The sequence below is a fragment of the Triticum aestivum genome, chromosome 4D (genome assembly GCF_018294505.1).
Source record: "Triticum aestivum cultivar Chinese Spring chromosome 4D, IWGSC CS RefSeq v2.1, whole genome shotgun sequence".
Taxonomy (NCBI): domain Eukaryota; kingdom Viridiplantae; phylum Streptophyta; class Magnoliopsida; order Poales; family Poaceae; genus Triticum; species Triticum aestivum.
In genome coordinates this window covers 249,156,218-249,183,934 of record NC_057805.1, presented here as the reverse complement: position 1 = coordinate 249,183,934, position 27,717 = coordinate 249,156,218, and the positions used below count along the sequence as shown (strand labels likewise).

The following is a 27,717-nucleotide window of genomic DNA, read 5'->3' as shown; positions in this document are numbered from 1 at the left end:
TTCAAGCGAAGTAACAATTCAGTATTCATTCAGTATCTGTATTCTTATTTCCGGCCTCACGCTAGGCGGCACGAAATACATAAAGAATACGGGTGCTCACTTGGCGCAATTCACACTTATTAAAGTTGATTAAATATTCGGGCAGCCATCTATCTACGTTTGGCTCACAACAGCAGTAACCATGAAGTGGCTGGCTTAACTGCTCGCAGTTATAGGTTCGGTGGCCTTCCTCAGCCATTCCTTCTCCTGAACATTTAGGTAAGACTCCAAGATTTTCTGGCAGTCGGAGTGGTACAAGTTTACCCATTCGATCTCCGCAGGGGTCAACAAGGCAGTATTTATAAGTTTAGTCTGGTATGGAGCCTGCACGACGTAAGAAATTCATCAGCATACGAGGAAGGAGTGGTACATGACAAGAAACACATGCTCAAGTGAACAGGTGAAAAGAACAGTAGGTTATGGAAATGCCGGTGAGCCTGCAAAGTTTTCTTATATTAAATGTGAATCAGTGATAAATATTGAAGGCTTCGCCTGAAAGACCTCCCTGCAGGATTTAAAGAGATGCTACTTCCCTTATTTTGGAGGCACGATTGGGATTCCTTGCCAGGACAGATTATACATTACTTAAACATAGCAATCATCATACATCAGATCCTAGTATAGTACTCCCTCGGTATCAAAATATAAGACGTTTCTGTAGGTTAGTTTAGCCTACAAAAACGTCTTATAATTTGGCACAGAGGTAGCAGTATGGACTCAGGATACTTAAAACAACTTATAAGACAAGAAATATATTGACTTGGATAAGAAAAACAGCAGCAAAAGCTAAGAGAATGTATTATTTATTGAATAGAAATTCCAGGGCTCATAACATTGTGAAATCGAAGACCCTCCTCAGAGAGCTGAACCTAGAAAAGCAGCTATTTTCCATGAATGTCTTAACTTCATCAGCTACTAACTTGGAAGCGCTAGTTCAAAGTGAAAACAAAGAACATCAATAACAGCTATTGCGGTGGACAATGAACAAACAATACTTACCCATGTTATATGTTCAAATGACAAATAACCCTTCTCCCCAAAATTAAATTTAGTATCAGCCTCTTTGACTATAAGAACATTCTCCAACCTTATACCAAAGTTTCCATCTTCGTAGTAACCAGGCTCTGCAACAAGAGATTATGCAACTTACATTCCCTGGGATTTGAGACAACAGGACTGAAACTGGAGTATAAGTAATTCCATTTTGAACTGTTAACAGCAGTGTGAGCTCAGATATTCACTGACCATCTGTTACAGTCATTGATGCTTGCAGTGGTACATTGCGAGCAGAAGGTCTGAAGCTAATTAGATGAGGGCCTGGTTACAAAGAAAAAGATGGTCACATCATTCCATGATGGCTATTCATTCAGATGAACTAAGAGAAAATAAAGAGGATGAGTCACCCATCTGACCTTCATGGACATTCAAATAAGATCCGATTCCATGGCCTGTGCCATGCCGATAGTCAAGACCACTTTTCCACAGTGGGGTTCTTGCCAGTATGTCAAGAGCATGACCTACAAGCAATGTTGAATAGTTACACAGAACATTCCATTAACGGCAAAAATAAAAGATAATGCCATCTCCTTGTATGTAAATGCAAATGCAGGTACACGTATAAATAGTTAGCTTCGCTAAGAAAATACAAGGATTAGTCTTAATTGTCCAATTCGCCAAGAGAAACTCTGCGCGAGTGGGTGCGCAGCCACACTATCCACGTCGTACCCTTTTTTTCATCCATGATTCCCTGATCTTGGCCGCAAATCGATGGCGGATCGATCATCCCACGGCAGCCCTCCAAAGTCACAATATAGCCCTGAAAAACTCGGTTTCAGCTCGGCACTGATAGAGTTGTGTCGAATATAGTGTACAAGGTAGGTTACAGTTGGACTCTGGGTAGTATTGTGTTCAGATAGGATATGGAGTCGTGTTCTAGTAGGACACATGTATCCTAGGCCTCTCATATATAGCGAGGGTAGACACACGATGTAACCTATGCCAACATAATAGAACAGGCGCGCAGGGGAGCCGACGGCGTGTGCCGGCGCCCGGGCGGACGGGGTGCGGTATTGTGACGGTGTCACGGGGAGGAGCGCCCGTAGTCAAGCCCCTGGGATGTAGCCATATCGGTGAACCTCGTTAACAAATCTCGGTGTCGTGCTTGAGTGATTGCTTGGTCCTCGGATAATCGACTACGCGCCTCGGGTTTATTCTAACAAGTGGTATCATGAGCAAGGTTCGATTTGAGGATGCAGGTCGTCGATTTAGAGAAAGGATTGAGTTGAGATGCAGTCGACTACGGTGTGGTCCTCTGCGATATCGGCAAAAGCAAATCAGAGCGAGATGTGTACAGGCAGCAGACGGGACGTGCGGCGATCGATCGGATCGATCGGGCAAGCGTACACAGTGCAACACGTGCAAGCGGCGGCACGGAGGAGGCGGTCGATGGCAGCAGATGTGTGGCGGCGGCAGAGCAGAAGCGCAAGGGTTCGCAAGGGCGTCCTCGAGGGTTGGCCGAGCCAGGCCAACGTGGAAGCATGTGGCCCACGTGCAGGCGTGCCGCGTGCATCGCGCAAGGAAGCTGCTAGGGCGAGATGTGTTGCGTTGTGCTGTACCAAGGCAATACGCGAGATTTGTTCGGAAAAAAAGGAGGACCGAGTCCTCGTACACGATGCACAGGCAGATTGATTCGAGCGAACGAGGAAAATCCATCAGCGATACAACATCGGAATTAGCGGAAGGCTTTAGCAAAGTTTGCATCGGGTCATGTGTTTGGCAGTAGACAGAACAGTGACGTAGCAGTACAAAGGATCTGGCTAAGCATCAAGGAGCAAAGTTTCGTGAGTAGCAAGTTCAATCAAGTTTCAGTCTAGTATTTTGCTACTAGTACATGAGAAGGGTGTTAGAGACTTTGGGCTGCTAGACGTACACGGACTGCAAGGCATTGTGTCTGGTAGCAGCTTGGTTAATTGTTCATGGGTCAGTCATATGAAGAATCATGGCGCCAACGGGTACTTGATTTGTGGTGGAGAAGTTCGACGGGATTGAAAACCTTGGGTTATGGCAGACAAGGATGAAAAATTTGTTGGCACAACATGGATGCTTGAAGGCGTTGCAGGTAGTCATGTCAGCTAAGATGGAATTATCATGTGATGGATTAGAATTCGCGGAAGATGATTTGGGAGCCTCGAGTGTGTCGTGCAGTCGAACAGGTTCGGCTGGGTCGGACTAGGTAGTCCGATCGACGTGAGTCGATTGGAATAGAAGACGGTGATGAGATCGGCGACAGCGACATAGGAGCGTGATGTTGATGGTGACCGACTTCTGGGCGTGGAAACACGTGGCGCAGGCCCTGAGGGCTTGTGTGGCTTCGACAAGACTATGGCACGAGGTTGATTCAAGGTGGCGCGCACACAGAGCTTGAAATCGACGGGGCGCGAGGGTGGACTGATCATCTACCATGGAGTCATGTTGAAGGTGGAGCTGGATTGAGGGGCTACGGTGTAAGGATCCAGAGAGTCGAAGCCTATTTCAGCGGGGAAAAATAAGGGACACGTAATTCGGACTGGAGCCCAATGGTCTGATGGAAGCGTAAAACTCGTCATCGGTCGGTGATGATCGGTGGTACTATGTAGTGGGGGTTGAGTGGTGTGGGTTTGCGACCCTTGAGACTCGACCGGGACAGCAGAGGCTCGCCGTGGTAATAGCGGCAAGGCGTGTGCTATGCACGGGCCATGGAGACGGGCCAGGGCTCTGGTGGTCATACATGTGGTGAGACAACTGCGAATTTGACTCGGGATGACTACAAGCAATGGTGAAATTCTTTCAAGTTTCAGACAGGCGGTCAAGAAAGGAGCGGTGATGAACGGTGATGTTGAGTTCAGGTAACTCTTATGTGTGACACCCAATATGTGAGTTGTTCACCTTCACGCAGGTCAGTGATCAGTGTGTGATGGCGTTGGACGGATACTCTGGAAGTTGGGAGCACAAATTAGAGTAACAATGAACTTAATTTTGCTCGAGTGTTGACTGGTCAAGAAAAGAAGGGACTACAAGTTGCAGGTGGAGTCATATGGAGTAGCAGTGGTACTCATGGGATAAGCTCAAGTCCAATGTACATGAAAGTTTGACGCATTGACGAATTCAAGATGGTGGAGAATATTCGCCAAGGTGGAGTTTGTTAAGAGTTGTGTCGAATATAGTGTACAAGGTAGGTTACAGTTGGACTCTGGGTAGTATTGTGTTTAGATAGGATATGGAGTCGTGTTCTAGTAGGACACTTGTATCCTAGGCCTCTCATATATAGCGAAGGTAGACACACGATGTAACCTATGCCAACATAATAGAACAGGCGCGCAGGGGGAGCCGGCGGCGTGTGCCGGCGCCCGAGCGGCCGGGGTGCGGTATTGTGAGGGTGTCGTAGGGAGGAGCGCCCATAGTCAGGCCCCGGGGATGTAGCCATATCGGTGAACCTCGTTAACAAATCTCGGTGTCGTGCTTGTGTGATTGCTTGGTCCTCGGATGATCGACTACGCGCCTCGGGTTTATTCTAACAGGCACACCCCCTTCTAGGCCCCGAGCCCGTTCTCCTGCCATCCCATCTCACAACCACCGTCTCTCCCTCTCTCTTGTATCGCTACGCATCTCTCTCCCTTCCCTAGATTCAGCCACCGCTGTCAGCCTCGCTCCCTAGTCTCTTCCCCCCTCTTGCGCACGCCCCTTTTTTTCAAAATAGAAACAAAAAAAAATTAGGAATAGTGCGGGTGCGACGGAACGAATCAAGCGAAACGAGTCCTCCCAGGCCAGGGAGGTGCGCCGCCGCTACTATCTCGTGCTCGTCAATGGCCTCTTTGAGCGAGGTGCGTTGCCACCGTCTTGTGCTCCTGCTCTGTTGCAACCCACCTCGTCCTCTTCACACAGCTGCGTTCGTTTCCTCAGGCGCCGTCAGATCCAGGCTGCAGAGAACGACATCGGCAACCACAACAGCTTGACTGAGTTGTACGCGGCGGCTGTTTGTCTGTGGAGGCAAGGCGAGCAAGCTACCTCGGTCCTTCGGCAACACGAAAACCGTCGGGGCCGCTCACCACAACCGAGCGCGGATGATGGCCAGCTCAACACCGATGTCAGCGTGCAAGTGAGATGGCAGCGGCGATTGCGCCTGCGGGGGCTAGAGCCGGGGGCAGCTCGAGCGCGCGGTGACCTTGACGGTGGTGGCCGCTGGAGCTCGAGCGCTCACCGAGTGTGGCAATGTGCAAAACTTGAATGTGAATGAGCGCGCTCTCTTCTTGCTCACTTGGTGCGTTCAGCTGTCAGCAGACAACGCTTACCAGCTTATACTAGCAAAGCCAAGCAATCTGGCATCAAGTTTAAAAAGAAAAGGCAAGGCAGCACATGGAGGCACATGCAACATGGCATTTGGCAGCACAGCCACCACCGCCCAAAGGATGCATGCTGCCACGCACAGGGGCACACGGACCAGCGCAGACTGACAAGCTGCGTGCAGAATACATGGTTGTGTCCCCCAGCAGACTTAACACGTGATATGTTGAAGGTGCCAATCAAAGTTGTAAATCTCAGCTAATTACCTAGCACTATGTTGTTACTATGGAAGATTTGTGCGTGCAAATTTAAATTTTGCATCTTACTGTAAGACATACAAGTTTAGTGCTGAAAAGTACTTCTTTGAAGCAATCAAATAATATGAATTTACAAACGCCATTTGTATCTCTTTGAACAACCCAAGTATGTTTTCTTTCGGTGTTTGTTTTAGATGTGTTCACATGCATTTATGTCCCCTATTCCATATAATATGCCGTGGTGGGGCGCGCCAAGGCGCATATCAGCCACTAGTTGTTCATAAATAACTACACAACTTCAGTGGCCAATGGGGTTCTCATTTTGACATCCATGATCGACAACTTCGTCTACACCTCCCGCTTCGTAACCCTTGGACTGGACTCGCCTTTAAAAGTTGCGGAACACGTTATCAGCACGTCTGCTCCCCCAACTCTACCACGTCTGCTCCCCCAACTCTACCCTGAGCCTCCATCGAGCGGGCTCTTGTTGATCGTCACAGAGGTATTGATCCGAAATATTGTTTCAAAAATGGATTCCTCATCTAATTTTGATTATGTTTTTGCAATTCCCATAGTTTACGGAATATTTTGCACCTAGCGAGACCGAGCAAACTTGATGTCACTCACCAATGTTGATTCTTTATTTGCATAAATGAGTTTGTTGACTACACCGGAGGTAGATGGTGCCAGAAGGCAGACAAACAAGACAAGTCTTCCTGAAGCTCATAGTGTGCGTGTCAGCGACTGACACGTCATTGAGCACGACGCACACCGAACTGCCGACTACTATGGCTGGGTTGCACCACTTCCATCATGCATTGGCCTCGATGGCCGCCACAAAATCCTGTTGCCGACTACTTGAGAGCGTCGACATGCCATGCGCGAGCTCCTACGTGCCCTACCACGCCAGATGTGCACTAGCTGCCCAAGCTGTCAGCCATGCTGGACACCATGCGCTGGCATGCCCGTGCAGCTATCGTGCCCAATCGCATTCGTGCCATTGTCGCGCTTTGGCAATGCTCACGAACCGCCCATAGGCCACGACACGTGCACATGCCGCAAACTTTGTTCGAGCCGAGCTCGCCGTCAGGCCCCTGCTGGCCTCGACAACACCTCAAGCCGCCGAACACTGGCCACGCACCGTCGTCTGGTGCACGCTGAGCCACGTGCCACCGCTGAGCTATACCTCGTCGCAAGGCCAAGCTGCCATCGCGAGCTCTTAGCGTGCCCGATCTGTAGTCGTCACTAGCGCGCTGGCTGGCTCCACCCCTGCGGCGCCAACTCTGCTCCAAGCCGTCGAGTGTTAGTCATGCACTGCCTTGCGGGTCAGTTCACACGCCACGAGCATTACCACGTCGTTTGCTTCTGGCTCCCGAGCACCCCACCCCGCCCTGCACCGTGGACTGCTGCTTTCAGCCCCAACCATAGTGTCCACCACTGCCAAGTAGTGGAAACCCAAGTCGCTGCACCCCGGTAACGAGTTGCCATGGTTTTGGGCCGCTAAGGGTTGTGTGGCATATTGCCTGATTCAAAATAAATAGATTGGTTGCATTCGGTGCATATTGGCTCACTGTCTTTCAATTCGACACGGATATTTGTAGTTTAGCCCCTATAGTTTCTATGTAGTTATGTGATTAACATTCATGGTTAATTATTTTACGCATAAGCCCCCCAAACTATCTATTTTTTTTAAATGCACATATTTAGCCTAGGAGGATTCGCTTAGGTAGCTGGAACGTAGGGTCTCTGACAGGGAAGCTTCGGAAGCTAGTTGATGCAGCGGTGAGGAGAGGTGTTGATATCCTTTGCGTCCAAGAAACCAAATGGAGAGGACAAAAGGCGAAGGAGGTGGAGGATACCGGCTTCAAGCGGTGGTACACGGGGACGGCTGCAAACAGAAATGGTGTAGGCATCTTGATCAACAAGAGCCTCAAGTATGGAGTGGTAGACGTCAAGAGACGTGGGGACCAGATTATCCTGGTCAAGCTGGTAGTTGAGGACTTGGTTCTCAATGTTATCAGCGTGTATGCCCCGCAAGTAGGCCACAATGAGAACACCAAGAGGGAGTTCTGGGAAGGCCTGGAAGACATGGTTAGGAGTGTACCGATTGGTGAGAAGCTCTTCATAGGAGGAGACCTCAATGGCCACGTGGGTACATCTAACACAGGTTTTGAAGGGGTGCATGGGGGCTTTGGCTATGGCATCAAGAATCAAGAAGGAGAAGATGTCTTAAGCTTTGCTCTAGCCTACAACATGATTGTAGCTAACACCCTCTTTAGAAAGAGAGAACCACATCTGGTGACTTTTAGTAGTGGCCAACACTCTAGCCAGATTGATTTCATCCTCTCGAGAAGAGAAGATAGGCGTGCGTGCCTAGACTGTAAGGTGATACCTGGAGAGAGTGTTGTACCCCAGCATAAGCTGGTGGTTGCTGACTTTCGCTTTTGGATTCGTGTCCAGAGGGATAAGCGTGCCAAAGTCGCTAGAACGAAGTGGTGGAAGCTCAAGGGGGAGGTAGCTCAGGCGTTCAAGGAGAGGGTCATTAAGGAGGGCCCTTGAGAGGAAGGAGGGGATGCGGACAATGTGTGGATGAAGATGGCGACTTGCATTCGCAAGGTGGCCTCGGAGGAGTTTGGAGTGTCCAGGGGAAGGAGAAGCGAAGATAAGGATACCTGGTGGTGGAATGATGATGTCCAGAAGGCGATTAAAGAGAAGAAAGATTGCTTCAGGCGCCTATACCTGAATATGAGTGCAGACAACTTAGAGAAGTACAAGATGGCGAAGAAGGCCGCAAAGCGAGCTGTTGGTGAAGCAAGGGGTCGGGCATATGAGGACCTCTACCAACGGTTAGGCACAAAGGAAGGCGAAAGGGACATCTATAAGATGGCCAAGATCCGAGAGAGGAAGACGAGGGATATTGGCCAAGTCAAATGCATCAAGGATGGAGCAGGCCAACTCTTGGTGAAGGACGAGGAGATTAAGCATAGATGGCGGGAGTACTTCGACAAGCTGTTCAATGAGGAGAATGAGAGTTCTACCATTGAACTGGACGACTCCTTTGATGAGACTAGCATGCGTTTTGTGCGGCGAATCCAGGAGTCTGAGGTCAAGGAGGCTTCAAAAAGGATGAAAGAAGGCAAGGCGATGGGCCCTGATTGTATCCCCATTGAGGTGTGGAAAGGTCTCGGGGACATAGCGATAGTATGGCTAACCAAGCTTTTCAACCTCATTTTTCATGCAAACAAGATGCCAGAAGAATGAAGACGGAGTATATTAGTATCAATCTTCAAGAACAAGGGGGATGTTCAGAGTTGTACTAATTACCGTGGAGTTAAGCTGATGAGCCATACAATGAAGCTATGGGAGAGAGTCATTGAGCACCGCTTAAGAAGAATTTCAAGCGTGACAAAAAATCAGTTTGGTTTCATGCCTGGGAGGTCGACCATGGAAGCCATTTTCTTGGTACGACAACTTATAGAAAGATATAGGAAGCAAAAGAAGGACTTGCATATGGTGTTCATTGACTTGGAGAAGGCCTATATAAGATATCGCGGAATGTCGTGTGGTGGGCCTTGGAGAAACACAAAGTCCCAGCAAAGTACATTACCCTCATCAAGGACATGTACGATAATGTTGTGACAAGTGTTCGAACAAGTGATGTCAACACTGATGACTTCCCGATTAAGATAGGACTGCATCAGGGGTCAGCTTTGAGCCCTTAACTTTTTACATTGGTGATGGATGAGGTCACAAGGAGATATCCCATGGTGTATGCTCTTTGCGGATGATGTGGTGCTAGTTGACGATGGTTGGACGGGGGTAAATAGGAAGTTTTATGGAGACAAACCTTGGAATCGAAAGGGTTTAGGCTTAGTAGAACTAAAACCGAGTACATGATGTGCGGTTTCGGTACTACTAGATCTGAGGAGGAGGAGGTTAGCTTTGATGGCCAGGTGGTACCTCAGAAGGACACCTTTCGGTATTTGGGGTCAATGCTGCAAGAGGATGGGGGTATTGATGAAGATGCGAACCATCGAATCAAAGCCGGATGGATGAAGTGGCGCCAAGCTTCTGGCATTCTCTGTGACAAGAGAGTGACACAAAAGCTAAAAGGCAAGTTCTACAGGACGGCGGTTCGACACGCAATGTTGTATGGCGCTGAGTGTTGGCCGACTAAAAGGCGACATGTTCAACAGATCACCAAAGAGCTAGCTATGGACAGGGGTGCGTGGAAGCTTGCTATCCATGTGCCAGAGCCATGAGTTGGTTGCGAGATCTTATGGGTTTCACCTCTAGCCTACCCCAACTTGTTTGGGACTAAAGGCTTTGTTGTTGTTGTTGTTGTTGTTGTTGCACATATTTAGGCTTAAGCCTCTCGGGTGCGGTTTTTGTATTAATTTCAGGTTTTGACGCGCTTAACATGCTACCTTAATGTACACGATTTTATTATATGCTTTTAGTGTCATGGATTAATCGTTCATTATTTCTAATCGTCAAGTATTGCATATTTTAGCGTGTTTTAAAATATACTAGAATGCCATTTTGATAAATAAATGTGAACCATCATCGCCTTTATGCTATGGATTACCCAATGTAATTCCCCAAAGCTCGCATTAATTGCTGATGGCCAAAATCAATAAACCAAGAGAACAACGGCTTGGCCATAATGGGCTAGATTACCCCAAGAAGCATTCGACCTGGAGATCATCCTTGAATCCAAGTGAATTTAGAGGACGATAGGCTTGGGGACCCAGATGGTCCTCACCACTCATAGGGGAATGCCTAGGCAATGCATTTTCTTGAACTCCCATCTCCACGGGACCCTGCAAAATGAGTACATGGCAGAACACAATGCCCTAGCCCTTTTGGATCTCTCTCGAAAAGCAATTCAAGAGGCTGGAGCACATAGTTTGCCTCCATGAGATGACGGAGTAGAACCTAGTTGCGCAACCACTTTGGAGCAGGGTATCTCCATTGTCCAGAGGAGCACAATCTACTCCTATGATGGCGCCTTAGAGGTGCCCATGGTAGAGGCATTGGCGTTCACCCCTCCACCCTAACTCGATGTTGATGCTACCCTAGCAGAAGTTCTCCTATGAGGAGATGCTTAGCCGGCTTGCTATCTAGGCTGGAGTAATTGGCTCCCTTGTTCACTCCGCCTGGTTTCCCGTTTGTTTATATGGTACCTTAGGTTAAACTAGTACACTCATTTCGGTTGGGTTGTAAGCTCTATGTTAGCTAAACCTTTGGCAATTGAACGATGTTTCGTTATTACTATAGCTCCTTCCTCGCTGAGAATTGCGAATGAGAACCTGCAAACACTCCCCCCTCAAATCCCACCCCCTCCAGCATGCATCGGTAGCCGTTCACATTTGGTATACAAAGAGGAGAGCACCCATACTACGCACAGTAGATGAGAATCACTAGTAAAGAGCTCTTCCCATATTTCCTCTGTCAATTTACCTTCTGTACTTTTGTGTGCTTCTGCGTAATCGAAAACTACAACTATGCCTCCCGCTCCGCAGCCCTTGGACCGGACTCGCCGACAAAGGTTGTGGAACATATTTCATCATGTTCCCAATTCTTTCATTGTAATAACTATGCTATGCAGATAGCAAGGCTTTGTTTGGACTTTTGATAGTGTCCTCCAAATATGACCTACTCCTACTTCAGACCTGGCCTTACACGGACATATTTGTTGTCACACATGATGCATGCCTCACAAGGTTAATCCAATCAAAGTATAACCAAAATCAACATATTTGAGAGGGAAATGAATTCAACTGAAGGCAATCTTTTCAACCAAAGCAATATTTGTTTAGTTCAAGCTCGAAAATGGTAAGCATGGCTGATCACATGTCAAACTTTTGCAATATTTTGATAATTTTCTCTACAAAAGCTTTGCCTGCACAGTGCTATGCATATGCATAGATTTCTTGAGAAGGCACAAGAGTTCACGTCATAAGAACACTGAAAAAACGACTCACCTGTGGTCCCATTAGGAAACACAGCAGCATCTAGGGCAATGTGGCCTTTCAAGACCTATTTTCGATATTCAACACCACTTTGGTATCAGCATGAGGTCAAACATAAGTAGTCCAAAAATAAAAATTAATGTGGAAATTATACTAGGTGTGAGTTATCACAGCATATATTGGCAATGGATCAAACGTAAGTCAAGTATTTAAGATCAGAGTTATTTTACTTAATATAATAAGGTAAATAAAATAGCATGCCTACTTCAAATATCAAACTGCCTTTAGTTGAAATATAAACATGTGTTCTAACAGCAGAATAATGGGACAGGCAATCACAAAGCACCGATAGTAATAGTAGCTGAGCTAACAGGTGAGGTGTTTGGATATTGTGTGACAATCATTGATCAAACTACTAATTGAGTAACAAGGTTAAGCTGTAAGCTCAAGGAATTCTTTAACTCCATAAATGGAGAGTTCATAAGGTGAGAACACATGAAAACACCGTGATTGATGCCACGCTTGAAGAAATAATATTCCAAAAAATATACAACCTGACTCCATATCTCATAATAAATTATAGTATATATTAAGAACAAGTAATCAAAAATATAACTTACAGCTGTGTAGCACGATTTCTGATGCTCTGAGGGTTTACCAAAATGTACAGTTCTTGTAATGTCTGTAGTGCCATCCAGGTACTGCAAGTATACCATCACTAAATTCATTAGATTCTATGGAATCCGCAAACAGAAAATTGCAGTTCAATACAGATATGTACTCAACCTGTGCCCCAGAGTCACAGAGATATATTTTATCAGCATCAAGTTCCGCACATGTATTTGCCTCAGGAGAATAGTGAATTATTGCTGCATTTGGCCCCACAGATGATATCGTAGGAAAACTTAAACCTTTAAAATGCTGCAGCAACATATAATGACTGGTCAAAGCTGATATGTATCAAGAGATTGAATACAAAATGCCCACGAGGAATGGGTATTAAATATAAGTTCGAATAAAACATGCTAAGAAAAGATGTTCCAAAAAAATACGTATTTTAAGAAACAATGTTCCAAAAACACACATATTTCAAGAAACACCACAACACTACATATTAGTACCAATGTCACCGCGACACATAGTTGCAGGGAATCTGGGTCGCCCTGGTCGAGGAACGAGGTCGAGGGTAGCGGGTGGACACCCCACCGGAACGAGGTTCAATGAGGGGTATACTTCTTCAGGACGCTAATTGGTGTGGATCGCGATCCAAAGGTTTTCGGGTCGATGACCCCGGTACGATACATCGGGTTGTGGTACGCAATCCCAATTTTTGCATGGAGGGAAAGAAAGAACTTTACGACCTGCACCGATATACTTCCCAATATTGCAGGAAGGGAAAAGATCCGGCCTGAAATTTCACACAATAAAAATAAAAATTGATTATAAAATGGGGCCACAAGTCAGCCCATGGCGTGATTATTACTTTCCTACGAAGCATTGGTTGCACAACTATGACCAAATCCCTCTTCGTCGGTTCATCTTCAAAGCTCCAGTCTGGCATGGATCAAGCTCCAAGCCTCCCCCCATCAGACTCCACGTTCTCCTGTTTGCCTTTCCCGCCATTCTTTTTGCCTCGTGCTTCCCCAATCGGCGTCGAAATCTCTAGTGGCTCACCGCTCGCGTACGGCGTATTAATGGTGGGAGCAGGACAGGAGACGCCGCATATGGCAGCGGACAGCACAAATGGACGTCAGCTTAGCAGCGGATCGTGGAAGGGCGGACTCCGGCAGGCCGGAAGAGTTCAGATTATTGGAGTGCGATTGCATGGTAAGCATCAATTCCCCATGAATCGATCGGGAATCGATCTAGGTCAGCGTCCATCGATCAAGGTCGCAATCCAGCAATCGATCTAGCTCGACCCGACGTCGTCCCCGGCCCTGATCGGGGTCGATTGACCCCAGGACAGGGATCGCACCCTTGACCTGCGAACCAGGCTACTATGCCTTGACATTGTAACTGCATATTTATGCTCTACTAATTTACTGCAAAAAAAACACCCACATTGGAATTGCAAATAAAACTAAAAGGCACCTAGGGGCCTTATCTTAAGCCTCAGTTTACGGTTGTGACAAACTTATAATGGGACACACAAGAAGTCGGTAAAACTGGCTGATAGGATCATGAAAAGTGGTTTATGTTTAAGCAGATTCCGTGTATACTATCAAGTGACTTGCTGGGATGGTAAATTCCATAAATACTGCAGAATACCTCTTTCTCCGCACGGAAGGCTTCGAGTTTATCACTGACAGAAACCTCAGTAAGTTTTATTTCCCTGAAGTACAAAAAGAGCAGATTAACATAACCAAATCCCTGGTCTCTGACCCTCTAATAAACAACAGTAAAACATATGCATGTGTTTATCATAGGATGCAGAGCGTAGGGCAAATAAATCATTCAATAGGTGACGTAGCATGGATGCAAGATCCTTTTTCATGTACTGAAAAATAAGATGCAAATAGAAAATTCGGTCTGATAGTTGAAACTTGGAACTACAAGGAATGCGCCTGTAGAACTAACGATATGTTATTGTTGTAACAATAAGCCAACAATAGAAGTGCACACTAGTAATACTGCAGTAGAAACAGATCTCATGGTCAGTTAAAACACTCAGACGCCGGAGTGAGATATTTGAAGGAACCACAATTTTTATCAGTACCACTACTGAAAAAAAATGACACTAGCACTCCCCATAATCATCATGAACCAGTTAAGTCTCTTTGCTCCAAAGACTGCCTAATTATGTATCATAATCATGATGACATAATTAGGTGTTCCGTTACAAAAGATTGGTCAATGATGAATCATAAGTTCATTTATCATAAAGCCACTTAGTCTTATAAGACATATGCACTTCTAATGCAAATCCCCACTCCAGAAAACCACGTAAAATGTCTAGCAGACTACTCTAGGAACATATAATAGTTTTCGTTGTGTAGTAATGCTTGGCTCTATCTTAGACTAAAGACAGCTCACAGGATGCTCAAAAAACAAACTGCAAAAATAAAAGGGTAAACTCACAAATGCTCTTTTTTCTGTGATCCATTGGCCTCACTGAAGTAACCAGAGGCCCCATAGTTCTCTTGCATCTGTGATTAGAGGAAAACAAAATAAACTAACATCAAAGCAAATAGCAAATACCAACTAAACATGTTGAACAGGATCATGGATAAGCATGCCACATCATCAAAGTACATGAGCTCCATATCAGATGCAAATTAAGGGTGTGTTTGGTTGGAGAACCAAGTGGAGTGTAATGTCATGGTTCCATTCCAGCGGAATCTGGAATGGGACTGGTTCCGTACAGATGGAGCAGAATGGTTCCATTATAGCGTTTGGTTGGAGAGATAGAATGGAATAAGTATGATCAGCTCACCTCTTGCATAAGAATGGTGAGATTAAATTACCTCACTCGAATACACATATATTCTCAAAAAACATATCTCTTTGGATATTAAGCAACATACTTTTTTGAATTTTCATTACCATTTTGTTAGTAATTGCAGCACAAACAATTCATAATATACATCTCTTAAAAGTTAAATAATATGTTTCTATTTTTTTTAAGCAGGAAAACATGTAGCAGTCATGGGCTTGTGAGCGTCCAAGTTAAAAGTAAGTTATAAGAGCATCTCCAGCAGCTCCCCTATTCCCAAAAAAAAATCACGTATAGGGGAAGTTGACAGAGAAAACGCGCTCCACCAGTTTCCCTAAACACAATAATTTTTAGGATCTCACCCAAAAACACCCCAACTTCCCCTATATAGAGGAGATGCATCTTCCCCTATATTTTTCCCAATACAAGACACATCAGCGCGCCGCCGCCAATTACCGTTGGACCACCGTCAATGCTCGCAGGACCGCCGCCGGACCACCATCGTAAGCCACTAGCTCCGCTGCCTACCGCACCAGGCCCCCACCCCACCATGCCGCTGATCGCCGAAGCTCCGCCAGTGTCTTCCGTGCCGGTGTCTTCCGTGCACACGAGAGAAAGAGAGATAAGCCACTGACAGGTGTGGCACATATGTCATACTAAGTATAGGGAAAGTTGTATTGGGGATCTGCTACAGAAGCACACCTGTGAAACCCAATAAATTTATGGGGAGAGCCCCAATACACACTTATAGGGAAGGCTTTTTTGGAAGCTGCTGGAGATGCTCTAAGCAGGAAAGCACGTAAATTGTGTACATATGCTTTCATTACCTTCTGTGAATCAAAATTCATTGTTTCATGTACTTAAGACTTGCATGTAATGGTTGATAAGATAGTCGTTGTCTCCAATGACATCCTTTTAAGGACATGTACAACGTCTTGTGCGCCTAATCCAGGAGTTTGAGGTCAGGGAGGCTTTAAAAAGGATGAAATGAGGCAAGGCGATGGGCCCTGATTGTATCCTCATTGAGGTGCAGAGAGGCCTCGGAGAGAGCGACATATGGCTAACTAAGCTTTTCAACCTCATTTTTCAGGCAAACAGGATGCCAGGAGAATGGAGGCGGAGTATATTAGTACCAATCTTCAAGAACAAGGCAAAATTGTACTAATTATCGTGGAATTAAGCAGATGAGCCATACAACAAAGCTATGGGAGAGAGTCACGGCACCGCTTAAGAAGAATGACAAGCATGACCAAAAATCAGTTTGGTTTCATGCCTGGGAGGTCGACCATGGAAGCCATTTTCTTGGTACGACAACTTATGGAGAGATAGGGAGCAAAAGAAGGACCTGGGAGGTCGACCATGGAAGCCATTTTCTTGGTACGACAACTTATGGAGATATAGGGAGCAAAAGAAGGACCTGCATATGGTGTTCATTGACTTGGAGAAGGCCTACGATAAGATACTGTGGAATGTCATGTGGTGGGCCTTGGAGAAACACGAAGTCCCGACAAAGTACATTACCATCATTAAGGACATGTACGATAATGTGGTGTTTGAACAAGTGATGGCGGCACTGATGACTTCGCGATTAAAATAGGACTACACCAAGGTTCAGCTTTGAGCCCTTATATTTTTGCTTTGGTGATGGATGAGGTCACAAGGGATATAAAAGGAGATATCCCATGTTGTATGCTCTTTGAGGATGATGTGGTGCTAGTTGATGATAGTCGGGCGAGGGTTAATAGAAAGTTAAAGAGCTATGGAGACAAACCTTGGAATCAAAAGGTTTAAGGCTTATAGTAGAACTAAAACTGAGTACATGAGGTGCGGAGTACTACTAGGCACGAGGAGGAGGTTAGCCTTGATGGGCAGATGGTACCTCACAATGACACCTTTTGATATTTGGGGTCAATGCTATAGAAGGATGGTGATATCAATGAAGATGTGAGCCATCGAATCAAAGTTGGATGGATGAAGTGGCGTCGACCTTCTGGCATTCTTTGTGACAGGAAAGTGCCACAAAAGCTAAAAGGCAGGTTCTACAGGACAGCGATTCGACTCGCAATGTTGTATGGCGCTGAGTGTTTGCCGACTAAAATGCAACATGTTCGGCAGTTAGTGTAGCAAAGATGTGCATGTTGAGATGGATGTTTGACCACACAAGGAAGGATCAGGTCTGGAATGATGATATACGGGATAGAGTTGGGGTAGCACCGATTGAAGAGAAGCTTGTCCAACATCGTCTGAGATGGTTTGGGCATATTCAACGCAGGCCTCCGAAAGCTCTAGTACATAGCGGATGGCTAAAGCGTGCTGATAATGTCAAGAGAGGTCGGGATAGACCAAATCTGACATGGGAGGAGTCCACGAAGAGAGATCTGAAGGACTGGAATATCACCAAAGAACTAGCCATGGAGAAGGGTGCGTGGAAGCTAGCTATCCATGTGCCAGAACCATGACTTAGTTGCGAGATCTTATGGGTTTCAACTCTAGCCTACCCCCAACTTGTTTGGGACTAAAGGCTTTGTTGTTGTTGTTGTTAATAGTTTACGCATGTATGATATTTCTTCGAAATGCAATTTTTGTGATAATTTATATGTTTGTGACAATATTTCTTGTAGGATTAGACTTCATACACAAGGATTTAAATTGGTAGCTACAGCCTTTTGAGAGTTCAAAAGCCAAGCTATGGCACTTTGTACCACTATCCTAACGACGACCTCTATAGCATGTGATTTGGTATAGCTCACTATCAGCTATAGCTAAAGTATTATCTTGTACGTGTGCATGGGACAAAAATAGCCTGTAATCATTTGTACACGCAAACTTAATCCAAAACGACCATGTATGTAACTAAATAACATGAAACAATAGAAACCCTAACAATGAAGCATCCAATCTTTCTTGGGAGGTTGTTTGATGTTGGAGCTTCGGCCGGTTGGCGACTTCTTCCAAGCGACTCCCACCGGCACTCACGATGTGACAACCAAGAAAGAAAGTAAGCCATCTATCCATACATTAATTAGTTATTAAATGATGATTCTCCTTTGTCCTTACTTGGCCAGTGTTTTTGTTAGACACTTAATTTTCTACTTTTACTTTAGAAACACTATTGTAAATAGTTTCCACGATAGCTGGCATAGCTATAATGATGCCACAAAACGATTTAAAACCTTGTTCAAGCAAAATATAGGGGTAATCTTACCACATAGATGAGAGGGTCATCTCAAACCCACTTGGTCATGTTCATCCACCACCAACACTCCAACCGACTCATCCCAACCATCTCTATCCCTTGAACCAAACAAACACCCAAACTGGATTATCCCATCCAAAAATAGGGATGGCCCTAACCCATCCTTGACTATCCCATCCAAAAATAGGGATGGCCCTAACCCATCCTTGACTATCCCAAGCAAACACATCCTTGGTCTCCTCTTCACTCTCAACCCCCAACTTAGGTTGTGTTTGGTTGGCCTTTTGTAGCCAACTTCTGGCTTTTCAAAGCTATAAGGTGGCCAAAGGGTGAGAATGAGAAGCAAAAGTTGTAAAAGTTGTAGCTTCCTCGTAGTGCAATTGTCGCAACCGGTGTACCCTCAACTTCAGCTTGGCATTTTTAGCTGTCCCCTGATAGTTGTGTGGTATTTACCCCCCTTTGGCACTGGTAAGTGGAAAACCTTTTGATCTATTCTCTCCCCCCGAACGTAAGCCCACCACGACGACACGAGAGCGCCTCGTCCCCGTCTCTTTCCACTCGTCCAGAGTGCGGGCAGCTAGGGTTCCTAGCCGCCGCAAGCGCCGCCGCCTACCCTCCGCCGTCGGCGCCGCCTCCTGCGTCCGCCGCCACGCTGGACCCTCCTCTGCCCCGCCTCGACGCCTCCCTTGGAGCAACCGCCCCCATCCCAGCAGCGTCGTCGCTCCCTGAAGCCGCCCTCCCGCCCAACAGCAACGCCCCGAGAGCTACGCCGACGCCACCTCCCGCGTCTGCCACCATCTTCCCTCATCCCCTCCCTCCCTCCATCATCTTCTGTTTGTTTAGTACATGGTATGGAGTATGCTTGCAAGGTGTTTGTGAGAATGCCTGTAGGAAGAATAGTGTTTGTTCTGAAATGTTGTGTCAGTACGAGGGAGATGTGTGTACAGAATGGTTATTGGCATGTGATTGATTGTTAAATTGTACATCGATGCCATATTTCGCACGAGAGCAGGAGAGAAACATGCTCATAGTGTTGTTGTTTCATGTTGTCGTCGGTATAGTTTCTTGTTTGTTTGAGATGGAACACACACGACTCTTGACCCCTTGTGCTCAAAGATTGCAGGTAAAATCTGGCGATCTGTGTGACAGACAACACAAGAGTTTGTGAAGCATTGCCCATAAAGTATTTTCTTGAAGACATCATTGCAAGTAAAGTTTGCCTTCAAGATTGTTAATTCAGCATGATTGTTGGCTTGCTGATATGAGCTCAGGTGCTACATGAGCGATTGAAGAAAGCTAGGAGATCACCAACAATTTTAGTGTTTATTAGTAGTTGAGCTGATTATGGTCAGATTTCTTATAACAACTCATGGCTCAATTGGATCCAGAGCTACATTGTATATCATGCGTGTATGAAAATAAATTGCTCTCCTGTTTATGCATGTCCTATGAAATCAAAGATGTATAGTGCTCTCCTGTTTATGCATGTCTTGTGCAATCAAAGATGTATAGTGCTCTCATGTTTGTATATACATATATAGTGCAACATTTAAAAAATGAATTTTTTTTTCTTCCCGAAGTAGTAATTTATGTGTCAATTAACTTGCATATCGGTGTTTTACCGTCAATTAGCATATAAACAATCTCAGGGGCATTGCAGACAACTCAGTCAAATCTACAGTTTAACAGTTGTTTCAACCAAACAGCTTCCAGCTTTTTCACAGCTGAAAGCTCACAGCAGCTTTCTCACAGGTCACAGCTCACAGCAGCTTTTTCAGAATCTGCAGCTCAACCAAACACAGCCTTAGCCTCCTGCTCCTTGGGGAAGCACAGGAGCCATCAAGGCATATGTCTCCCCTAGTGCTGGCAAAGCTCTACCACCCATGGGCAGATTTGGGCCCCAGGCAGCCCAGGCCATTGCCTGGGGCATGGAAAAAATCATAGGCCTATATTTAAAATAAAAAAACTTTGGCCTGGGGCGCAGCCCAGGTCCAAGCCCAGGCCCAGACGGCAGGCCGCCCAGGCCAACTCACCCGCACGGCCGCACGAACTCGCAACAGCCAGACGCTCTGCCCCCGACTCAGTCTGGACTGGACCTGACTAACCCTAAGCCGTCGCCGGTCGCCGGTCACACCCGTCGTCGCCGGTCAGCTTCTTGCCTCCGTCCGGCAGTACCCCGATCCCCCCTTTTCAGCGCCCCCCCCCCCCCGGTTGTGCCGCTGCCGCTGCGGGTTGCGGCTGCTGTCCTGTTCGCCGTGTCCGGCGTCCGGCGAGGCGCCGAGGGCGCGACCGCGCGAGGCTGCAGCCTGCAGGCTGCCCGGCCCGGTGTCCAGTGAGGTAGTCCTCACTTTCTCAGTACAATTTTGATGACTTGATGCCCTGTTTTTGTTTATAGATGCCATTGTCTTGTCAGTATTTGATTGGATGATGATGATTTTAGTTGCTAGATGTCACTGTTTGTCTGTTTGTTAGATGTTGTCATGTAGAAACCAATTTTGACATTGAGAAATTTTTGTTTCTCTAAAATTTTACAGGAGCGCAAGATGAGCAAAAGAAACAAGACATTGAATTCTTTTTTTCAAGTTCGAACCACCGAAGCTGCAGAAACGGGTCCTTCAGCTCAAACAACTGATGTTGAATCTGCCCCTAATGTTAGAGCTGAACTCAAACCCGGTGATGTTGAATTTGACCCCGGTAAGAGAATACCAATTGAGGTGTTAGATCCAGACATTAGAGATCTTGCTAGAAGGGAGTACATTAGTATGGGTCCTTGCCAACCAACTAATCATACATATGAAAAGATAAATGGTAGGAGCTTTCATGACTATTGGTTCAATGATCATCGCGGCTGGTTGGAATATAGCATTGAAAAAAAATCAGCCTTTTGCTTTTATTGTTTTCTGTTTAAGCAACCAAGAGCTGAAAACTATGGTATTGAAGCATTCACGAGAAATGGATTCAAATCTTGGAAGGATGGACCTAAAGTTTTTAATCAGCATGTTGGCAAGCATGATAGTGCTCATAATAAATCTAGGCAACATTATGAGGATTTCAAAAATCAAAGACAAAATCTGCCACATGTCTTTGATAGGGGTTCTCAGAAGCAAGAAGAAGAATACAAAGCCCGTCTCTTGATTATATTGGGTATTGTCAAATTTTTGATACTACAAGCTCTCGCTTTTCGTGGTCATGATGAGTCTACTAGCTCAATGAATAAGGGTAACTTTAAAGAGTTGTTGGACTTGTTCATAAAGAAAGACCCAAAGGTGGCAAAATTATTTGGGGATGCGGGAGATAACCATAAGCTGACATCACATAAGATAAAAGGATTTATGCAAGGCTTGTGCAAAAGAGACCACCAGTGCCGTTCTTGAGGAGATTGGAGATAGTAAATTTGCATTACTTGTTGATGAGTCCAGAGATGCATCTATGAAGGAGCAAATGGCTATGTGTTTGAGGTCAGTACATTTGCTTGTGTGTGTGTTATTGTAGCCTTATAGGTGTATTTTCTTAAAGTTCTTATATATTAATCATGCTCCTTTGTCTTATGTAGGTATCTCGGCAAACGAGGGGAGGTGATTGAGAGATTCATGGCAGTTGAGCATGTTCCTGACACTAAAGCAACTTCACTGAAGGTAGCTTTGGATGGTATGTTTGGTAATCTTGGCTTATCTATGTCTAATTTGAGAGGGCAGGGTTATGATGGGGCTTCAAACATGAGAGGGGAATTTCGTGGATTGCAAAGATTGATCTTGGCGGAAAATCCTTATGCTCATTATATACATTGTTTTGCCCACCAGTTACAATTAGCGGTTGTTGCTGTTGCCAAGTGTTGTTCATCAGTAAGGGATTTTTTTTAGTACACAAGCATGGTTGTTAACATTGTTAACGCTTCTTGTAAAAGACATGATCAGTTAGCCCAAGAGCAACATGATGAAATAGTACGCCAAATAGAGGCCGAGGAACTTCTTGAGGGAAAAGGGAAAAACCAATTAACTAACCTTGCAAGACCTGGTGATACACGGTGGGGATCGCATCATAAAACATTGTGTCGTCTTGTTGAGATGTGGAAACCAGTTCTAAAGGTATTAGAAATTTACACAATGATGCAGATAATGTTGCCCAAAGAACTACAGCCGCGGGGTTGATAAGCACATGGAGTCTTTTGAATTTGTTCTCATATTGCATCTTATGATTAGATTATTGGGCAAGACTAACAATCTGTCACAATGCTTGCAATTGAAAAATCAAAATATTGTACGTGCTGTGGGATTGATTAAAACCACATTGGAGGATATTCAAGAGATAAGGCAGAATGGTTGGGATGAGCTCTTCAAAGAGGTAACAGACTTCTGTGTCAAATACAACATTGTAGTGCCAAATATGGAAGATACAAGAACTGCTAATGGCCGTTCAAGGTCTTGGGGTGGGCAATTGGTAACTTACAACCATCATGTCAAAATTGAAATATTCAATGTGTTGCATGATCAACTTATTGTGGAGTTGAACAACCGCTTTGCTGAAAGGTCTACTCAATTGTTGAGATGCATTGCTTGTCTTGATCCCAAGAATTCATTTGCCAATTATAATGAAGACAAGCTAGTAGATCTTGCTAATATGTATGCTGCTGACTTCTCTACATATGAAGTTACTTTTGTCCTTAGAAACCAACTAGACTCATTCATTCGGGAAGCAAGAGGTGATCCACATTTGATGAATTGCAATGATCTTGGTCATCTTGCCATGAATATGGTTAAAAGTGATATGCACACAACTTTTCCCTTAGTTTACCGTCTGGTTGAGTTAGCATTGATTTTACCTGTTGCAACCGCAACCGTGGAAAGGGCATTCTCAGCAATGAGCATTATCAAGACCGGATTGAGGAACAAAATGGGTGATGATTGGATGAATCATAGAATGGTATGTTACATTGAGAGAGATGTATTTGTTAGTATCGAAGAATCCAAGATCATTGAGCGATTTCAAGGTTATCGCACACGTAAAGGTGTTTTGCCTCGTCCTACACGTAAGTTTTCACATTTTGCATCTATTGTTAATTAGTTTTGCCTGCTATATTATGCATTGATTCGCATTTCAAAATTGATGATTGAAGGTTTAGCGATGTCTGCTATTGAAGATGTAGTCATGGGAGGCTCAGATCAACCAATCATTTGATTTGGTATCAATCTTCTGTATCATTTATCTATGCCACATATTGTCTTTTGATTTGTCTTGCTTTATTAGTTGACCCATCATGGAACAAATGCTGCCATTGAATATCACGTTTGGTTTCTTATTAGTTATGCAAAACATAGATTGATTCTTGTATGCCTTGAAATTGGTTTTTAGCCATTAGTTGCTCGCCTGGGGCGTCAACTATTCCTGGGTCCGCCACTGCTACCACCTTTTGATGTGTAAATCACCTCCTCCCATCCTCAAGAGCAGCTTCACGAACAGCACCTCTCTTACAACGTGAACAAACTCGAGAGCACGCCAGAGCAGAGAACTGGGCTAGTAGGCTCGGACGATAACCACGGAAACCAGCAAGTGCATGGTCCTCAAGGGCAAGGATGAGATTGACCAGGTCGGGTTATGTGCAGCCACATTGTCGAGGCCACTCAGCCCAAGGAGGTGATGCGACGGCCTGTGGTGTCAGAAAGGGCATGGAGGGTAGCAGCCGCAGCCGTTTAGCCCGGTGAGAAGAGGATTTGGGCTGTGAAAATGGTTGAAACTGCAGATTGGGGGGGGGGGGGGGGGGGGGGGGCGTGAAGCGGGGCAACCACATCACTAGGATCTCTTGCTGGAGTTCCCATGCATGGCGGCAAGGGAGGCGGCTTAAGACCCTAGAGGTCAGATCCTAGGAAGCGGTAGGGTTATGCCATGTTTTAAGTCACAGAGCATTTACAAGTAAAAAGTCTAATTAACTGACCTGATTATCCAGCCAAGCCAGGTATTGCACAACAGCTGCGCCATCTCGAATGTGTGCCTTCCTCAAACCAGTCAGCTCCATGGGATTCTATATCATCATTACAACAAATTTAAAATGTTTAGGCAAAAAAATACTAAATGATTGAACTTGCAAGGACATATAGCTTATCTTACATACCCGTACGTACTAACTGAAATGCACACTTTTAGCTTATGCAAAAATACAAAGTGAAATAAGAAAAAAAAAATTGCTTGAACAAGATACACTTTTAGCGTGCAAACTATTATATCTGTATTCTGCATAATAGTTACAGCCTTACAGGATGTACTTCTAACATGAAACATTTGTTTAATGTGATAATATATGTTCACAATCAAAAGGGATATGATCAGTACACACAATTATGGCAAAACCTGTTTTTAACACTTCATTATACTTGATAGCTGATACCAAATTAACTCATTTGAGTGACTCAATGTTAACACTTCTCTTTCTTTCAATGCGTCCTCTTGGTGCTCCTAGAAATTACTGGGCTCATTTATCCAGCGCAATTTAGGCACATGCAAATATCAAGTTCCCATGCTTGATAATGAAGCATAAATTTTCTTAACAGTACTAGATTTAGGGGAGTTTAAAAAAAATGGTATGTATGTCATAATCCATTGGAAAAGCTAAAGGTGATTGCAGTCTACTGGAAAGGCTAAAGGTGATTGCATGCACACGAATTTCTATTAAACACACATGCATAGAAAAGAAAAGAAAAGAAAAAACCTTGACAGCCTTTGGTAGAGTAATGGGCGATTGCAGCATCAAAGCTTGATCTGGTCTAAGCTTTGAGTAGAGTGCAAGGCAACACGAATTTGAATCAATCCAGATTTTGGACTGTTCCGCCACGTTGATATCCTTTTCCATGTGCAAGCTACCATTAACTGCAGAGCCTTTCAGCTGTCCAGATGCAAGCAAGCTCACATCCAGCTGAACCATATCATACTCTCTGATATCAATACCACTTTCAGACATGTAATTCTTAACCTGCACCAGATCACCATTAACACCACAATGGGAAGATTGCAAATTTAAAACATTCAGTTTACTCACTGACCTCAGTTGTTACTTTTCTCTTATCCACATAAAAGAAGGCACCATGCAGGGTTACAATAGCATAAGAATGAACCACTGGGCTGTAATGCACATCATTTCCCCGAACATTGTACAACCAAGCAACCTAAAATGGGGATTTATATAAAGAGGAAATTAAGATGCTCATAAATCCTATAAAATTTGAGAAAATAGAACAGATTCAATTTAATAGACCGTACGGAATGAGTGAAACTAAGATGCAAATCAATTAACTGTACCTCATCAAGGGCAGTAATTATAATGCCACTAGCCTTTTCATGTTGTAACTTTTCTCTTAACTCCTTCATCTTTTGTGCTACACTACGCCCAGCAAATTCTACAGGGTGCACAATTACAGGTGTAGCATCATTCGGAGGACGATCTTTCCAAACTTCATCGACGAGGTCAGAGGAAAGCTGAAACAACGTCTGATTATTCTTTAAAAATGCTTGCTCATATCTCTGAGCAGAATCCACAGAGATGCACCATGAATCAATTCCAATAACCGCTTCAGCCGAGAGATTCTGAGAACACAACAGCGGATTTAGTTTTCACAAGTTAAATTAGAGACGAGTATTCAATTAACAGATGGTGAGATGGCAATGAAGTTAAGGCGTTCACAATTTTGACATATTCCACAACTCTTGAAGAAATAACAAGCAGTTTCAATTACAGATTGATTGGTGTGTTTCCTTAAATGCTGAAGCTGAACGCTTATATCTATTTAGACAGAACTCTGAGGAGATAACCTTACTATGGTGAACAAGAAAACCACATTTGCAGATTCACATCACTGAAATTGTGGCAGAACTCAAAACGGACAGCATCGTAGGTTCCTCATCATTTGTACAAGTTCTGTGTGGTAGATTAGAAAATTGAACCAAATGTGCAAGGGAAGGTGGTCAATACTTACATCAGCTATCCAGACTTCGACTGGTGGGTCTTCTCCCATGCGCATGAGTCTCCACCGATCGCTAAGTTGATTCGTGGCCTGCAAGAAGTATCGTCCATCCGTCCATAATAACGCCTCCTTTGTAGTGATAAGGGCCAACCCTGTATAGGAATTGAGGATACGAACCAAATAAGACGCGTGACAACTAAGTAAAAGGAAATAATGAACATCAGGCTCGGCATGTTGCAACACCCACACTTTCAGATATCCATACCAACATAATAATTCAAATCAATGAAGTCCTTTCTGATGAAACATGTCGAGAAAATCCAAAATTTTAATCCATGGCAACACACAGATATATAGCTAGCCCTACCCATACTCTTTATGACAGAATTGATGGGGGCGAGCGTCGATGTGCCATGCCATCTGGTGTTCACCTCATACAGGTGGAGGCTCCACAGCCCCAACCAGCTATCCGAGGAGACAATAATGGGATTGGTGGTAAACGACGGTGACAGGAGGAGATGATGTGAGAGAGATCGACATGATGGAAAGGGCATCCGCTATAGGATTCAAGGGAGAAGACAGCAAGTGTAGATAGTATGCAAGGGGGAAGGGGCCAGTGCACAACTGGAGGACGTGATGACGGATTCATCACAGCTGCAGAAAGGAGAAGTGGCTCAGTGCGCTTAGAGGAAAAAATATATGTCGTTCCATGGCAACGAACGGGAACTCAACTAATCGCATAATAAAACCTGACCAAGCCTCAACAAAGCACGAAGCTGATACTGGATTCGATCAATTGTTCACCATGATGACATGCTATCTTAGCTACTTTGAAAACCTCCCTGCTGCCGCTTGCAATTGATGTAGCACACAAGTGGCAAAACAAGTTGCTACAAGCCTACAACAACACAAACCTAGTATTGCCAACTAATAGGCGGTGCTGTCGACCTGAACTCGTTGCAATTGGCAAAGGAGCGATCGACTAAGAGCTAAGAAGACGGATGGATTAACACTTGCCAGCGCTCCCAGTGAACCCGGAGATGAATTGCCGCCGCTTGTCCCGCTCCGACACGTACTCGCTCTGCACGAACACGAACCAGATGAGCAAACCAATTCTCAACCATCGAGCAGAGGAACGAACCAGTAAAGCAGAAGAGATCACAAAACCCTAAACTCGGCGCAGTCGAGCCCGACAGGATCTGATCTACCCTGATCAGTTCCGATCGGCGCGGGCGGCAGGAGCAACAACCTGGTGGGCATCCTCGGAGGGGATGAGGAGCGCGTGGATCGGCGGCGAGTGCGACGCCATGAGCGCGCGGAGCTCATCCAGGTGCTGGTTCCTCGCCGCCGACGACGACGTCATTATCCTCGGCTTCTCCGTCACGTGGTCGGGGGTGTGTTTGGTCGCTTAGGATGCGATGAGTTCGCGGAGGAAATTGATTATTTGTTCTTGAAGTTTTATTATAACTATTTTCCTGACTACTACAAAAAGTATTCTTGATAAAACATGAAGGTCTCCTTTGGTTCATAGGATAGCAATGGTATAGGA

At 45.1% G+C, this 27,717-nt stretch overlaps 1 protein-coding gene across 3 annotated transcripts; it reads right to left on the bottom strand.

The window, feature by feature from the left end:
- On the bottom strand, window positions 1–27,717 carry LOC123097396 (aminopeptidase P1). 3 transcript variants are annotated; one of them, XR_006447159.1, is made up of 16 exons: window positions 27,336–27,594; window positions 27,186–27,249; window positions 26,181–26,320; window positions 25,507–25,791; window positions 25,251–25,373; window positions 24,920–25,180; window positions 24,149–24,235; window positions 14,669–14,736; window positions 13,859–13,922; window positions 12,377–12,511; window positions 12,211–12,291; window positions 11,603–11,657; window positions 1,452–1,556; window positions 1,285–1,356; window positions 1,039–1,194; window positions 1–363 (listed from the first exon to the last, which is right to left on the bottom strand). XR_006447159.1 is itself a non-coding variant. In XM_044519108.1 (16 exons), the coding sequence occupies exons 1-16, from the start codon at window positions 27,529–27,531 to the stop codon at window positions 196–198; spliced, it is 1,947 nt and encodes a 648-aa protein (XP_044375043.1). In that variant the 5' UTR covers window positions 27,532–27,717; the 3' UTR covers window positions 1–195. The 3 variants fall into 3 exon arrangements, 2 of the variants coding, with proteins under 2 accessions (XP_044375043.1, XP_044375042.1); XM_044519108.1 differs by having other exon boundaries at window positions 1,039–1,163; window positions 27,418–27,717; XM_044519107.1 differs by having other exon boundaries at window positions 1,039–1,163.